Source organism: Protopterus annectens, chromosome 2.part0, assembly GCF_019279795.1.
Source record: "Protopterus annectens isolate FY-2018-M chromosome 2.part0, PAN1.0, whole genome shotgun sequence".
Lineage (NCBI taxonomy): Eukaryota > Metazoa > Chordata > Ceratodontiformes > Protopteridae > Protopterus > Protopterus annectens.
Genome location: NC_056728.1, coordinates 1265766 through 1283814, shown reverse-complemented (window position 1 = coordinate 1283814; position 18049 = coordinate 1265766). Strand labels below are relative to the sequence as shown.

At 35.9% G+C, this 18049-nt stretch overlaps 1 protein-coding gene across 3 annotated transcripts in view; it reads right to left on the bottom strand.

Moving 5' to 3' along the window:
- LOC122792911 (caspase-8-like) overlaps positions 1 to 18049 on the bottom strand; it is a 722590-nt gene that overhangs the window by 424197 nt on the left and 280344 nt on the right. For all 3 annotated transcript variants that reach the window (XM_044060469.1, XM_044060468.1, XM_044060470.1), the window contains exon 3: positions 9581 to 9683. In XM_044060469.1, coding sequence (XP_043916404.1) covers positions 9581 to 9683 — 103 coding nt within the window. The remainder of the gene's footprint in view (positions 1 to 9580; positions 9684 to 18049) is intronic.

Below are 18049 nucleotides of genomic sequence, written 5' to 3'. Positions count from 1 at the left end.
GTTTTTAGGACAAGAGTTAAATAGGGTGACACCAATGCCTGTCTGTGGTGGTAGTACCTTCTACTTCATGACAGGCTAACCTTGGAGAGATCCCAGAGGCATTTGAACCTCAAGTAAGCAAGTTACATTTTAAAAAGGCACAGTAGTAAGATGACATTTTGAGTAGAGAAAGGAAGAATATAACCAGAATGGGAGGGGAAGAAGATGAACAAGGTATTCGTACTTCCTACCTATACTTTTATTTACAAAATGATTTGCTGTACAGAGTAAGTATAGAAATGAAATAGTATGCCAATTGTTGGTGTCTAGGCACTCAGAAAGCCAGTGATGAGATTCCTTCTTAGTCGAGTATTAGGGGACTCATCCGGTTAGGATAAACCTGGGATCTGGGAAGTAATAAGACTAAAGCAAGGACACTGTAGAACAGAGGTTGTGTATGTACCTTTAAGAAGGATTTCCAGATGTAAGTACTTGCATATAAATAGTGAGCACGTGCAGGTAGCTGTGCCATTTTTTACAGAACAGCCAGAATGTTAACATGTATGAGTGTGATAGTCAGTCTATTTACAACTTTGTTTAAGTTTAACTTACAAAGCCTCATTCCTGATGTGTTTGTGTATTAGCTGCTTGAACTGAACCCACAACCGCTTGTCTGTTTTATCCTGACCAGACAAGTGACAGATACTAACAAGGTTTTATTGCCAAAAATAATTAAATCGATTGATAACTTCCATGCTTGATCTCCTGAATGTCACAGGCAGTCCCTCATCCAAGTTTTAAAAATCTTTTGATTGCACTGCCTACCACAGACGTGCAATTTGTATGGATTGCTACAGACATTATTGGGCTTCTGTAAAGTCCAGCAATGAACTTCAATATATTTTAATTATTTTGGAGTATGCAACTAAGTAACGTGAAGCTATCACACTACAGCAGGCTAAAGGTAAAGCTTTAGCACTGACTACCACTGACCAGGGAAATCCATTTATATCCAGAATAATGCACCAACTGTACCAATACTTTAAGATCAATAAAAAAAAAACCTCAGGGTACCATCCCAAGATGAATGGATTAGTGTAGCATTTTAGCCAAACATGAACATCCATGCTAAAATGTTACTTGGGAAGATAGCAACAACTGGTACCAGTTAATACCATACTTCATCTTTGACCTTAGAGAAGTGCCTCCTGCCTCAAATGGGTTCAATCCTTCTGTGCTAATCTATGGCAAGCACTCTTGAGGACTGTTAGATACCACCAGAGACAAATGGGAAGAAGAAAAAAAACTTTTATGTGTCACAGAACGCTATACCAACATACAGGACAGACTGAAAGCAGTGATGTTCATTGTACAGAAACATACGGCAGGAGCCTAAGCATACAACAAAGGGCATATAATAGAAACACAAGGACTGGGGAATTTTAAATTAGAGGGATGCATTGGCTTTTGCCCCCACAGCAGAAACCATTTTTTCATTAATAGAAGAGTCCATTTGAAACAATAAAACATAAATTAGGTAAACTACAGGATTAGGCAGACCAGCAAGAGAAAAGTACAACAGATCTGAAAGATCAATATTTTGAAACAATGGAAGGCAGCACAGACCTCTGTAGTTAGTTTAGGAGAAGAGGTTAGTAAGTCTAGTGAATAAAGAGTAGTGATCTATATGCCTGCAGTTCATGTAGATGATACTGTCTACATCACAGAAACAAAAAGGAAAAGAATGTCAGCTAAGAATAATGAAGTGTTTTCAGAGCTGCCTTCCAGAATAAACCTGATTCAACACAATATTCATACCAGTCTAGCAGAAAGGATTAATTTATAAAACCATGTAGAATACCAGAATCACAAAGATAGGCATTACAAGAAGAAATGTATAAAATACTTAAGATGGGAGCAATAGAATTAGATAGTTGAGTGGAAAAGACCTAGAGTATCAGTCACAAAACCTGATGGAACCATCAGGTTCTCTAAGATTTCTGAAAACTGAATAGTAATCTCAAAATTTGATAGTTATTCAATGCAGAGTAGATAAACGTATAGAAAGGTTGGGAAAGGCAGGGTTGCTAACTACTCTAGATTTCACCAAAGGAGACCAGTTAAACCCATCAAACAGATAAGTCTGGGCAGAAATCTACCCCTTTTGAGCAGAGGCATGGGGAGAAAAGCTCTAGAAAAAATCCAACCTTACACAAAGAACAGAGTAAACAGAGGTATACACGTAATTAACAAATATACAAAATTTAATCAGAGTATCTTTAATTAACTGCAGCATCATGTAATAAGTTATGAATTTTTTTTCCAGGGAGAAAAGCTCCAGAAAAAAATACATAAAGAACAGAGGAAACAGAGGTATACAAAGTAATTAATAGCAGTGTGCAGGTAATCAGTAAATATATAACATTTAAACTAAGTATCATTAATTAAAAGCAAATACATCAAAAGAGCTATGGAACATAGCTGGAAAAGAACTTGGTAGAAGGAGAGAAAAGGAAGAAATGGGGGATTAGTTTTAAGAGGTGAGAGCGAATGTTTTAGGAAAGGGGAGGTAGAGAGCAAAAATGAGATTCTGGACCAGTAACTAAGGGTATAGTGCTTGTAAATAATTGGAGATAATAAAGGGCAGGACATTTACCACCTAGGAGTTGTGCATGTACAGAGCCAGTGATGTGTTCTATAATGAAAACTGGTGGCAAATTTTGCCAGCTTATTGCAGCACTATTACAAAAGTGAGAGTTGAGTGGATTGTAGATTAATAATGATGGGGGGAGCATAAAGTAGTGTTGGGATGAGAAGGGATTGAGAAATGCTTCTGGCATTATTTGTGAGGTATTGTTTGACTCTATAGAGTGCACCTGGCCTTTACTGGGTGTTTTTTTTACTGTTTGTTTTCTGTGATAATCAAATTTTAAGCTTTCATCAATAATGACTCCTAGAAGATTAGTTTGACTTACTAGTTTTGTGTTGGTGTTGTTAGAGGAAGTGATTTTGAAATTAACTTTGTGGTCAGTTGAATGCTTTGGGGTAAATAGGAACAGTTTTTGTTTTTTTACTGTTTAGGAGCAGCTGTGTATCAGACTGCCAGGCCTGTATGCTGGAGATAGACTCTTGGGTGAATTGCTTTAATTTATCGGGTGTATATTAGAACATCGAATATTTAACAGTTCGAATCACTAAAGGTCGACCTTTAGTGATCGAACTGTTAAAACATCGAATGTTCAGAAAAAAAAATAAAAACAACAACAAAAAAAAACTTTATTTTAATAGTTGAGATTGGTTTGAGTTTATGTGTTCTGGCAGCTAACAAAGGAGGAGAGGAACATGTGTCTGCCTGTGCTGAGGATTAATAAGAGAGGTTACTGACTGGATAAAGTGGGTATTAAATGAGCTTATTATGATGTCAATTTCATTAGATGAAGTAAGTGTAGGTTGTGTTGGTGTATGGGTTTTAACAGCTGGTTAATTGTAATCCAAAAAAAATGTGTGTTGTTACGGTTTGCTACTTGTACATTAATTTAGTATTTTTATCACTCTTCGTTTTAATTTTGGTAGAGCTTCTGAGATGTTGGGCAGGTATGGTTTTAACTTGCTTCCATTTTTTACGGGATATGTCTCTCTCTTTCATGAGCAATTTAGCACTTTTTGAAAGCTGAGGTGCTGGATTTGATTTAATTTTTTGGTTCTTATTGGGGCTAGTGCATTTAGTATTTTAAAATATTGCGTTTGGCAGAGCTACAGTTTCATCAAGTGGAAGGGTTTGAAAAGCCAGTCAGTTGATTGATTTTCAGTTCTGTAATGAATTGGTCCTTACTAAATGAGGGGAGGTTATGGGCAAGGCTGTACCAATGCTGTTTTTGGTTAGGCAAGGTGGGTAGGTGATCTGTTAGGCTACTGGGTAAGGCACCTCTTGAGAGGATTTTGTTTGGGGGCATAAGAGAAAGAATCCAATCTAAGGTAGAGGCTCTACCAGATTTTTTGTTACACATTCTGGGTGTTGAAATAAGTTGACTGAAACCATATAAATTAATAACATTAGAAGGACTGTTACTGTCAGGCGTTTGTAATCAATATTCAGGTCTCCTAAAATGATTTTCTCAAGTGAGATGTTGCTTGATGCCCAGGAGAGTTCTTCAACAGTAACTGTTATTTTTGGAGAAAGTAAGCTTCTATAATGCAAAGGTTTTTGTAAACATTAATTTGCAAGGATGCTATAATTATTCTAGCACTGAGTGGGGGTGGGCTTATATGACACATAGAGACGTTTAAAGGATCCTTGTAGATAATGGCCACCAATAGCAGGGGAAAAGGCATATTTCCAGCCCCTTCTGTACCATGATCTCTCACACACAGACCTGATGTCAGCCAGCAAAACAAAGAAAAAGAACATTTGTTTTTATAAATTACACTCATATACATGGGTGGTCAACAAATAACTGAAATACATAAACACTAAAACCAAAAAGATTGATGCTTCTATTGCAGAAAAAGCTACTGAAAAATAAAAATTAAAAAAAATACCGCAAAAGAAAAACACTTTCCTTTTGCAATAATCTATTCAACCCCCTATTACTACATTCATACCAAATTTGTTTGAATCGTGGTAGTGTTACATGAAGGTTTTTGCAAGCTAAGTTGAAGGGTAGGAGTTAGGGACAGGGCTATGGTTAGCACACATTAATAAGGATGGGCAAAGGAGATTCATAATTTTGTAAAATACTGATTAAGCAACAAAGCCATGGATAAGGGCAAAATGGTGCATACTGCCTACCTTCACTTGACAAAGCCATTTGACACAATACCTCACTTGGCATAAATCCCTATGTCACCCAATGGATAGCCAAATGGCTCACAGACAGGACACATGAAGTTGGGTGGGGGAATCCACCTCCACTAAGAGGCCTGTTACTAATGGCGTCCCACAGGGCTGAGTAGTGGGACCTGTCCTGTTCAGAATATACTTCTCTGAAGTTAAGGTAAGGCAAATGTAGAGGGCCTTTGGCTGACTAGATTTGCTGAGGACTGCAAGCTGGATGCAATCACTGAATCTCCCAAAGATGTAGATATCCTCCAGAAGAGTCTGACACAGACAAATAACTGGTGCCAGAACCATGGCCTAAAACTCACTATAAAAAAAAAAGGCATAATTATATGTTTTGGGAAGATGACCACCCCTGCAAATTACACCACCAATAACACTCCCCTAAAAGTAGACCTAGTGGTGAGGGACTTGGGAACTCAGGTTGACAGTAACCTGAACTTTGATCACCATATGACCATGCTGATGAGAAAATCTTTCTATGTGGCACAACTTATAAGTAAGGGCATGGCATCCAGATCTAAGGTTTTCATAATCCCAGTCTACTCAGCCCCCATTAGACCAATAATTGGAGGTTCCTCACTAAAAGGGCATAAATAACATGTCTTATGCAAACCACCACAGTCTTCTATACACCACTGAAGCTCGATCTATGCCTAACCTAAATCACCTTCCCTGATTCAGCACTGCTGGATCTGCTACACATTCGCAAAACAAACAGCACTAGAATTACCCAATCTAAGGATCTAAACCTCATCTGTGACAAAAACAAAACATTGCTGGAGGGACAGGTATGTGTCTCAGAGATTACCCCTTCTCTAAAACAGACTCCCTATTCACATGAAACAGAGGTCTTCCATAAGCCCATTCAAATGCAATTTAGATCAATGAATGGGAAATTGAAAATTCATCCCTGGCTTGTTGCCTGTGGCCCTTATGGACAGGGGCAGTTTGTATATGCCCTAAGGCACAGGCACATACCAAAGCCATTCTAGTCCATGGACACTGACAACTGGGAAAATTGGGGCATGAATGGCTATGCTTAAAAGGGCTCTAAGGCTGTTGGCCTAGTAACCTCCTATGATCCTATGAAGCACATGCAGAATCAGGTGCAATATCCTACACTTTGTGAAAGCAATAAGAACAATCCATTTGTCATGAATAATCAGCCTCCAAAGCCTTAGTTAGTGACATATCTGAAAATAATAATAAGACAGCTCATTAAAACTGGATAGTATCACCATGACTCATGTAAGAAGATGCAGTGGTATTCCTGGTGATATATATCAAACCCTCATTATAAGCAGAAGAAGGTACTGCTTTCGCTATACAGGCCTTATGTTAGACCAGTTGCAGAATACTGTGGCTCTGCATGTGCACATAACCAAGAATAACTTAGAAGGCTTGAAAGAATTTGGATACATTTAATGAGAAATACAGTAGGGAAAAGAAATGTTAGCTATTCAGAAAGACTACAAAGGCTGGGGCTTTTCTCAATTAGATAGAGAACGCTAAGGGATGCTCCGATTATGATGTTTAAATGCTACAACAGTGATAAATTAGCTGCAGTACTAGGTGTCATATTTAACTCACAAGACTTGGACATTAGGAATAACAGTTGCTTGGACATGAGTAGTAGCTTCCTGTGTAGGGGTGGATGTTTGGGGAACAAACTTCCATTAAAGATCAAACAAGCATTTGCTGTTCCACTGAGACATTGTTTGAAGGACTGTTTGATGAGTGGGCAATAGAGCCTGTGTTACAAGAATTATTAGTAGCAAGTTCCTAGCTAGCCAGAGGATGTGGGCCTGTGTGTCACAGTACACTGAAATGCTGAAACAATGAAACATTGAAATGCAATAAGTCAGTGTAGAGGGCTACCTGGCCATCCTGACAGGAGTCAGCAGTGATGTCCCTCAGAGCTTTGTACTGGGGCCACTTGTTTTTAAACTATTCTTCCTGGATGTAACAGTGGAAAATGAGTTATGGACAGGTTCACAGGATCATAGGTAAATACTAGGCTATTAATCTGAAGACCATTACAACCCTAGCCAAAAACTCATATTCAGAAATTCCCTCCAGCCTCAAGAAGGGCATTACAAGATAGAATGGAGGAGAATATGAGGCTGCCCATCCAATGATCTAGGTTTACCTTGAAGGTGCCAATGATTCTACTCTGCCTGACATGTAGTTATTCCAGAGGTGGGGTATAGTTTGGGATATGAACCTATCATGCCGATGTGTCTTATTTATATGTTTATGAAGATTTGGTTTCTTTAACTGATAAGGTGAGGAACAATTTTTTATGAAATAGATCATTCATGCCTCAAAATGATAGATACAGATTCCCATGGAGAAGTCTATAAAAAATGAGTACAGAGAGAGTGGCTGTCAGTCCATCTTGATAACTAAGATTTTTGAGGCTCCTAATTTTTTTTAGTTGAGAGTTTGTGAATTGGTCAAGCTGAGTTATATGTTTAGACAAATACATGTCAAAAATGAGCATTACATTCAATAGTGGGTCTGATGAGATATGAGTAAGGAGAAATTAAGACTTGTTTCAGTCTAGGGGAAATGTTTTTGGATGTCTGCAGTCAGGGTAACATCATTTCCTTACTGAAAGATGGCAAAATTTTCCAAAATGGTCTACACAAAATACACAGTGGTCAGGACAGTAAATGAAACCTCAACAGACTTCACAAAAAGGACACATAATTATTACAAAATAAATGGTCAGATTGTAAGAAATAACACCATTTATAAAGACGTGGAAAAATAAGAGATAGCAATTTAAAATTTGATCAGTGTATATCTTACAAAGTCAAAAAACATATTCTGTAAACCATCTAACTCTAAAGGGCATATCCAGTCTCTTCAGGAAGATTGTTCTGCTATTTCTAGTCTGATTGATGCATCCATTATTGAACACATTGCTATGTTTGATAACATTCAAATGAGCCAAATAAGAGAATGTTAAAAGGTGCACAAAGTCTTTACTAAATTAAAATGTATGAACTATTCAGGGTAGCTCTGCCTGATCTATAATGCTACATCCACTCCAGTAATGTTTGAAACTCTGTGCCTGGAATAAACTACTAGGAAGATAATATTAAACTGAAGTAAAACAGAATTGAAGCACCAGTCACCACACTGCAGTGTGGTAACAGTAACAGTTTAAATACCCTCCCTGTGTAGTGTTGGAAGTGTTTGACTGAAAAAGACCTGATAGGTCAACACTACACAGGGAGGTTATTTAAACTGTTACTTTGATGTCTTGGTTTGTCTGAAGAAGCCCGGATAAAATCCGGACGAAAAGGGCTTAACATTACTTTAAAAATTCATCTGTTTGCCTGTCTTTGATTTTAGTACTTGTCAGTACTATTTTAGTGTGTGAAAAATGGAAATAAAGGACCGCTTGGTTATATCTGCAGTGTGGTGACTGGTGCTTCAATTCTGTTTTACTTCAGTTTAATTTTCTCTTTTTGGTTTTCATTTGAGGAAGATAATATTAGACTGAGAAACCTAAAACTAAAGAAAAGTATGAATAATACAACAAAGTGACCAATATACTGCACAATACCTTCCAATATTATACAGTAAACTTCAATTAACCGTTAGGAGAAATCCCGGTTATATATGTAAAGTAAAACAAAATCGGCATGGGATTGTGGTAACCAAGTTCCTCAAAGGCCAGTACATCATAAAGTTGAGAATCACACCTATGAACCTTTAGAAAAATTTTTTTTTGGTGGGGGAAAAGGGTGCAGAAGGGGATGGGCCTGAACTCAGAAAGACTGACTCTTTTATTAAGGTAGGTTTCAGCCACCTTCATCATGCATGAAAGCCTGATAGAGGAGTCAATCATCATGTGATTAACTTTTATGATTCATGTGGAAAAGTTAGTCAAGGCCTGGCTCCTACAGGTTTGCTGGGCAGGATCCCCTTAGTCACTGCTGTTGACTAGGTGTAGTGGTTTAGGGAAAATGCCTATATCTGACTGTCTGTTGGTTGGTCTGACTGGTGTTTATCTAATCCCTCTCCTTTACACACACATATTTGGTAACGAACTGACATTTTAACTGGTAGCTTAAATAGTTTAATAGGTTGTAATAAACGGTTACAGTTTTAAATTCTGAGACTTGTAAGTGAGAGTCCCAGAATACTGAGATTGACTGCAAAAATGGAAACTTAATACATATATTAAGTCCAAAACAGCTGTGTCTCAGTCTATTCCCTTTTATCTGAGGCATGGCAGTCTTGCTATAATTAGTGTGGATGTGGGTTATGGGGGCTTGCCTTTCCCCTGTAAAATAGAGCTTCAAAGAGAACAGTAATATGTCAGCATTGACTGTTTGCCTGTAACTTCACAGTTTTTCATAATTCTTTAATTTGGAATTGAAATAGTTTACTCAAGATATGTTGCAGAATTGTAAGAAGAACTTTACACTGATTTTTAAGTATAAAAACAACACCATTATGGCAACTTGAATGGGAGAGGAATCTAACATATCTGCTCAGAAAACAAGAAATGATGATGAATTTGTACTGGGTGCCCAAGATTTGTGAAAACAGAAGTTAAAGTAATTTCCTTGTAAGAAGAATGATTGATGTGGAATGCTGTTCCTTTAAGAACATGAAAGGTCGATAGTTTGTAGTTATTTAAGAAGGAATTAGACCACCTGATTGGGAATAGGGCTAATAACCAGACTCTTGGAAGACGTATGTAGCAGATTACTTTTTTACTCCACAGTATCAGTTACTTACTTTGTCTTCCAGTGCAGTTATGTTAAGGCTTGCTTTTAGGAGGTATTTCACAGTCCGTAACTCTTCATCAGTTATGCTTTCTGCGATATCAAACAGGAGCTGCCTGTCAACAGGAAAACACTGCAGTTACTATCTCTGCTTTCCAACCATCCAAAACAAACATCCACAAATCTACTTGCATTCTCACATTGCAAAATGCAATACTGACTGCATATGATGTTAGAGGGACTTTGAAATATTTTTATATGCAGACCTGTAGAATTTTCTTAATTCTGACTTATAGTATCTTTTTTTAACTTAATTTAGAAATTCTTGGTATTACATCTTTATGACAACATCTCTTAGCTACACAATTGATGGTCTCCCAAGTAGACAACAGAATAAGGCTGATTATGTGCTGTGTTGGCTGAATCAGAGTCTGCAACAAGTGTAATAGGAAGTAGGTTATATGTGTCTGTTCATAGGTTCATAGGTTGGTACTAGGCTATCGGCCCTAGGGCCTATACAAGCCTAGCCATAACAATAACCAGGCCATTTCTTCCCACAATATTTACGTCCCTGGTCCCCTGTCTAGCAGGGTGACTGACATGATCCCCGGGGTGAATTTCCTATCTCCCATCCAATCGTCAAGGTTCCTTTTGAAGAGGGCCAGAGAGGCGCTCTGCTTGACATGTATGGGCAGTCTATTCCAGAGTCTGGGGAGTCTCTGGGTCAAGAACCTATCCCTCCAGCATGTTTTGTTCATTGTGATGACAAGGTTTAGATCCCTGGAGCTTGTAGCTCTGAGGGATTGGGATTTCTTTAAGTGTTGCATAACCATAAGACACAAATATCACAAGAACGCCAACTTTAATACATGAAGCTTTCGGGTGTTCTACCCTTCATCAGCATATACATAAATACTTTAACAACATTTATATAGAGGTCTAATTAATGTCACATGTTTATACCAGCCACTAAAAACACATAATAAAACTTCCATGTTATTATTTTGTTTAAAATATATTAAACATTATATTCTACATTAAAAACACATCAATATCCATATAGACCCTAAAACTAATGTAAAAAAATATAATATGTACAAAAATCATAAATTATCATACTGTCGTTTCACTAACACAGGTTTTATGCTAATGGCATTGTTAAGGCCAGGGGGTACATCAGCTTGCAGTCTTATTATCCAATGTAACTCCCTGATTTCTAAAGCATTATTTATGTCACCACCCCTTAGACCCAAATCTACTATATCAATACATCTAAACTTAAATTTATGTGTTGTTTTTTCTTTAATGTGTCTATATAGGGCATTAGTTTCAATTTTTCTATTAATTTCTGATCTATGTTCAATCATACGATCTTTGAGTCTTCTGGTTGTTTTGCCTACATAGAATTTTTCACAACTATCACAAGTAGCAAGATATACCAGTTGACATGTATTGCAAGTAGCCCTACATTTAAAGATATAGTTGATGTTACTTGTTGGGTGTCTAAAGGGTTCATTTGATTGTATTATGTCTTCACAACAGCTACAATTATAACATTTATACGTCCCTAATTTAACTTGTGATACATGAGATTGTTTACAAAAGTCCTTATAACACAAAATATTTTTTAATGATTGTTGATTTCTATAAGCAAAGCTGGGTTTAGATCCCACTATTTGCTCTATTTCAGGCATCGCCATTAGTATTGGCCAATTTTTTTCTATAATTGTACAGATTATATGACTATATCCATTATATGTAGTTACATACCTAACCTTATCATTTCTTAATCTTTTACGTACTTCTAATTGAGGTGGTCTCCCATCAATTATAGAGTTAAATATTGGTCCATATTCATGCTCTCTACCTTTATTTACTTCATCAATGCATTTCTCTATCATAACATCCGAATATCCTCCATTCTTAAACTCCTGTTTCATTTCTTGTATTTCTTTTCTATATAAATCATTCTCTGTTGTTAACCTGCTTACTCTTATTAATTGAGATTTCACTATACCCCTATATATATGTGTTGGGTGCATACTATTTCTCTTCAGATATCGCATCACTTGTACTTCTTTTTTATGTATCTTAGTCTCAAGTTTTTGTTCTTTCATATAAATCTGTACATCTAGGTATGTTATATTATTACTAGAATGATTCATCTTGAATTTAAAGAATGGTGTAGTACTATTCAAATAAATTAAATAACTATTCAGTTCATATTCAGTCCCTTCCCAAATAAAAAAACAGTCATCAACAAATCTTGTATAGCATTTTACATACTTATTTAAATCATTCAAATCATTCAATACATAGTTCTTTTCCCAAAAATATAGGACCACATTCGCAAAGGTATTAGCCACTGATGTACCCATGGCCACCCCTGTAAGTTGTTTATATGGTACACCATCAAATATAAATATATTTTTAGTTAATACTAGATCAAGAAGTGAGCATAAATTTTCAATCTCATTAGGTTGAACCACTGAGTACATCAGAAGTAACGTCCTTACAGCTTCCACACCATAATCTATTGGTATTACTGTAAATAACGACTCCACGTCTAATGTTACAAATATATTATTCTCCTTTGCATTAATGTACCATTCACTCAATTTATACAAAAAATGTGTGGTATCCTTTATAACAGTAGTACAGTGCGGCAATAATTTAGATAACTCTTTTTGTAGATACTTTGAGATAGATTCTGTCACCCACCCTTTTCCTGAGACAATAGGTCTCAGTGGAGGGTGAGAGAGTGACTTATGTATCTTTGGTATACCGTATATTTGTGGTATCCTGGGACATGGGATTGAAAAATAGTTAAAAAGCTCTAGTGTAATTTGTTCATTTAACTGCATGTCATATATCTGCATATTTACCTGCATTATTTGATTTTTAACATCTGTAAAAGAAAAAGATTAAGAAATGATAAGGTTAGGTATGTAACTACATATAATGGATATAGTCATATAATCTGTACAATTATAGAAAAAAATTGGCCAATACTAATGGCGATGCCTGAAATAGAGCAAATAGTGGGATCTAAACCCAGCTTTGCTTATAGAAATCAACAATCATTAAAAAATATTTTGTGTTATAAGGACTTTTGTAAACAATCTCATGTATCACAAGTTAAATTAGGGACGTATAAATGTTATAATTGTAGCTGTTGTGAAGACATAATACAATCAAATGAACCCTTTAGACACCCAACAAGTAACATCAACTATATCTTTAAATGTAGGGCTACTTGCAATACATGTCAACTGGTATATCCTGCTACTTGTGATAGTTGTGAAAAATTCTATGTAGGCAAAACAACCAGAAGACTCAAAGATCGTATGATTGAACATAGATCAGAAATTAATAGAAAAATTGAAACTAATGCCCTATATAGACACATTAAAGAAAAAACAACACATAAATTTAAGTTTAGATGTATTGATATAGTAGATTTGGGTCTAAGGGGTGGTGACATAAATAATGCTTTAGAAATCAGGGAGTTACATTGGATAATAAGACTGCAAGCTGATGTACCCCCTGGCCTTAACAATGCCATTAGCATAAAACCTGTGTTAGTGAAACGACAGTATGATAATTTATGATTTTTGTACATATTATATTTTTTTACATTAGTTTTAGGGTCTATATGGATATTGATGTGTTTTTAATGTAGAATATAATGTTTAATATATTTTAAACAAAATAATAACATGGAAGTTTTATTATGTGTTTTTAGTGGCTGGTATAAACATGTGACATTAATTAGACCTCTATATAAATGTTGTTAAAGTATTTATGTATATGCTGATGAAGGGTAGAACACCCGAAAGCTTCATGTATTAAAGTTGGCGTTCTTGTGATATTTGTGTCTTATGGTTATGCAAAACTATTGAATTCTGACTTCTACTAATATCCTGTGAGAAGAATACTTTATTGCAGTTGACGCCCGTAGGAGGTGTTTATACCAGCTTCGTTTGTGCTGCACTATTTATACTGAACTGTTTAACCTCGCTACTTGGTGGTAATTTAAAAAGTGAACATCTACTGAAAACGAAATGGCATCTACCATTAAACGGTTACTGACTAAATCAAATAATCCATTGCTACAGCTTCAAAAGCAACCGGTAAAATCTACTAGTTTGACTTCGGCTAGTGAACTAAATGAATTGCATAAGCTGTTAAATGTTTTTGAGAAGAAGGTAACTACATACAAACAATTACAATGGCAGAAATTCAGCTTCACGGCTTATCTTGAACTGGGCATAGCACCTCGGGGACTCCGGGTGCTTAAAATGCCGTCTTATGGCAATACGTATGAGGATTTACTAACAAAATGGCAACAATTAAATTTAGAATTAAGCGCTAACTACATGCGCTTAATGAATGAATTTTTTGAGGGTGTTGAGCTCTCACTATTGGATGAAATAATAGCAATTGAGACAAAAATCCTTGAAATCTTAAAAGGGGACATTGAGAATGATAATTATCAAATATTACTGGAAAAAATACGCTTGCTTGATAACAAACTTGAGGCACAAAAAAAGCGTAAATTATTACGGGACATTGATGATTATAAAAATGGCCACATTTTTTCTTGGCCGAAAACAGAATTCAAACGCCCAATACATATAGTAATTCACTTCGTGAATCGGAAGGCAACAGCATGAAAAAAACTCAATTGCTGGATAGACTGGATACATTTGAAACTCCCTCTACATCTAATGAACAACTGACCAATCAGCAGAAAGAGCTACAGCAAGACGTGCAATCGACGCCTGAACGTCATGCAGACTTGCGAGGAACAGGGGAAACAGTAATGGCGGTATCTGGTAAAGACCCGATAGTAAGAAATTCCACAAATACGATATCTCAACAACTGGAAGCACATAAGAAGAAACAAACGGATATTTCGTCTTTTTTACCATTCCGTTTGAGCTGTCCGGAGAAAATTCCACTATACAAAGGAAGGGCAGAAAGAAGCCCAATGCAAAGAACAACACAGCAATCACTGCAGGGAGCGAAGAGGAAGAACGACAGCCCGAGAAAGATGAACAAAACACCGCGAAGATGACTGCTATAGACTCTATTTTAGTCAAAGGTACTGTGAATCTAACAAGGATAAATTTTCTTGATGATTATTATAATTTGCTGAACAATGGATTAAAGTTTATTCCATTTAGTACGGACAATCTGGCTAATATGTTAATAGACTTGAAGCTGTTCGTTAGAAGTTTAATGTTAAAGCTTTTGTTCCCTAATTCTAACAATAATAACAACTGTTATAAAAAATTAAGTACATTTGTTCCACAATTATCACCAGTACTAATAGCTTTCATGAATATAGTGGAAGTAGAATTAAGGGCGATGTGCACTTATAGGAATGAAAGGAAATATAACTTGACATATAATGAATATAAAGCATTGATTTCTATGAAAAATAATGATGAGATTATTATTAAGCAGGCTGATAAGGGTGGGGCAACTGTTATAATGGAACGTACATATTATATGAATGAATTTAATGCATTTCTTTCTGATGAAAAAACATTTCAAAGAATTTCTTTTACAGATGTTAAAAATCAAATAATGCAGGTAAATATGCAGATATATGACATGCAGTTAAATGAACAAATTACACTAGAGCTTTTTAACTATTTTTCAATCCCATGTCCCAGGATACCACAAATATACGGTATACCAAAGATACATAAGTCACTCTCTCACCCTCCACTGAGACCTATTGTCTCAGGAAAAGGGTGGGTGACAGAATCTATCTCAAAGTATCTACAAAAAGAGTTATCTAAATTATTGCCGCACTGTACTACTGTTATAAAGGATACCACACATTTTTTGTATAAATTGAGTGAATGGTACATTAATGCAAAGGAGAATAATATATTTGTAACATTAGACGTGGAGTCGTTATTTACAGTAATACCAATAGATTATGGTGTGGAAGCTGTAAGGACGTTACTTCTGATGTACTCAGTGGTTCAACCTAATGAGATTGAAAATTTATGCTCACTTCTTGATCTAGTATTAACTAAAAATATATTTATATTTGATGGTGTACCATATAAACAACTTACAGGGGTGGCCATGGGTACATCAGTGGCTAATACCTTTGCGAATGTGGTCCTATATTTTTGGGAAAAGAACTATGTATTGAATGATTTGAATGATTTAAATAAGTATGTAAAATGCTATACAAGATTTGTTGATGACTGTTTTTATTTGGGAAGGGACTGAATATGAACTGAATAGTTATTTAATTTATTTGAATAGTACTACACCATTCTTTAAATTCAAGATGAATCATTCTAGTAATAATATAACATACCTAGATGTACAGATTTATATGAAAGAACAAAAACTTGAGACTAAGATACATAAAAAGAAGTACAAGTGATGCGATATCTGAAGAGAAATAGTATGCACCCAACACATATATATAGGGGTATAGTGAAATCTCAATTAATAAGAGTAAGCAGGTTAACAACAGAGAATGATTTATATAGAAAAGAAATACAAGAAATGAAACAGGAGTTTAAGAATGGAGGATATTCGGATGTTATGATAGAGAAATGCATTGATGAAGTAAATAAAGGTAGAGAGCATGAATATGGACCAATATTTAACTCTATAATTGATGGGAGACCACCTCAATTAGAAATGCGTAAAAGATTAAGAAATGATAAGGTTAGGTATGTAACTACATATAATGGATATAGTCATATAATCTGTACAATTATAGAAAAAAATTGGCCAATACTAATGGCGATGCCTGAAATAGAGCAAATAGTGGGATCTAAACCCAGCTTTGCTTATAGAAATCAACAATCATTAAAAAATATTTTGTGTTATAAGGACTTTTGTAAACAATCTCATGTATCACAAGTTAAATTAGGGACGTATAAATGTTATAATTGTAGCTGTTGTGAAGACATAATACAATCAAATGAACCCTTTAGACACCCAACAAGTAACATCAACTATATCTTTAAATGTAGGGCTACTTGCAATACATGTCAACTGGTATATCTTGCTACTTGTGATAGTTGTGAAAAATTCTATGTAGGCAAAACAACCAGAAGACTCAAAGATCGTATGATTGAACACATATCAGAAATTAATAGAAAAATTGAAACTAATGCCCTATATAGACACATTAAAGAAAAAACAACACATAAATTTAAGTTTAGATGTATTGATATAGTAGATTTGGGTCTAAGGGGTGGTGACATAAATAATGCTTTAGAAATCAGGGAGTTACATTGGATAATAAGACTGCAAGCTGATGTACCCCCTGGCCTTAACAATGCCATTAGCATAAAACCTGTGTTAGTGAAACGACAGTATGATAATTTATGATTTTTGTACATATTATATTTTTTTACATTAGTTTTAGGGTCTATATGGATATTGATGTGTTTTTAATGTAGAATATAATGTTTAATATATTTTAAACAAAATAATAACATGGAAGTTTTATTATGTGTTTTTAGTGGCTGGTATAAACATGTGACATTAATTAGACCTCTATATAAATGTTGTTAAAGTATTTATGTATATGCTGATGAAGGGTAGAACACCCGAAAGCTTCATGTATTAAAGTTGGCGTTCTTGTGATATTTGTGTCTTATGGTTATGCAAAACTATTGAATTCTGACTTCTACTAATTTCTTTAAGTGTAGCATGTCCAACAGCACCGGGGTTTGACATGGCCTTGTATGTTAAGCAGAGATCACCTCTGAGTAGGCGATATGCGACAGAGTATAGCTGGAGGTTTTTTTATGACAGTCAGCATAGGGCATCTGCATTAGGCCTGTGATTCTTTTAGTGAGGTATTTCTGTGGCCTTTCCAGTTGTTGCAGATGTCTTGTGAGGTACATACCAAACGGGGCATTGTACTCTATGATGGGTGTAATGAGGGATGAGTACAGTGGGACAATGGCCTCCTTTTTTTGGATGAAAAGCCCTTAGTGACGAGGTGTGCTACATAGAAGGATTTCCTGACTGTTGTGACGATGTGGTTATCGAAGGTGAGACCACTGTCCACCTGTGTTCCTAAGTCTCTTATCACACTTTTGGTGTTTAGTGTACTGCCACCTATGTGGTAATTCATGGGTACATGTTTTTTCCCAAAGGGGATAACTATACACTTCTTGGCATTGAGCTTGAGCCCATGGCTCTGGCACCAAGCATCTGTTTCTGTAAGGCCCTTTTGTAGAATATCCACATCATTTGGGGATTCAATAATGGCTCCCCAGTTTGCAGTCATCTGCAAACTTTGTTAGCCAGAGTCCCTCAGTTTTGGCCTGCACTTCAGAGAAGTAGATGCCAAACAAGAGCGGTCCCAGGACTGAACCCTGAGGTACTCCACTTGTCACTTGTCTGGAGCTGGATTTGGAGTCAGCTACTTTTGCAGTGTGGGTTCTGTCAGTAAGCCAGTTGTTAACCCATCAAGTGACGT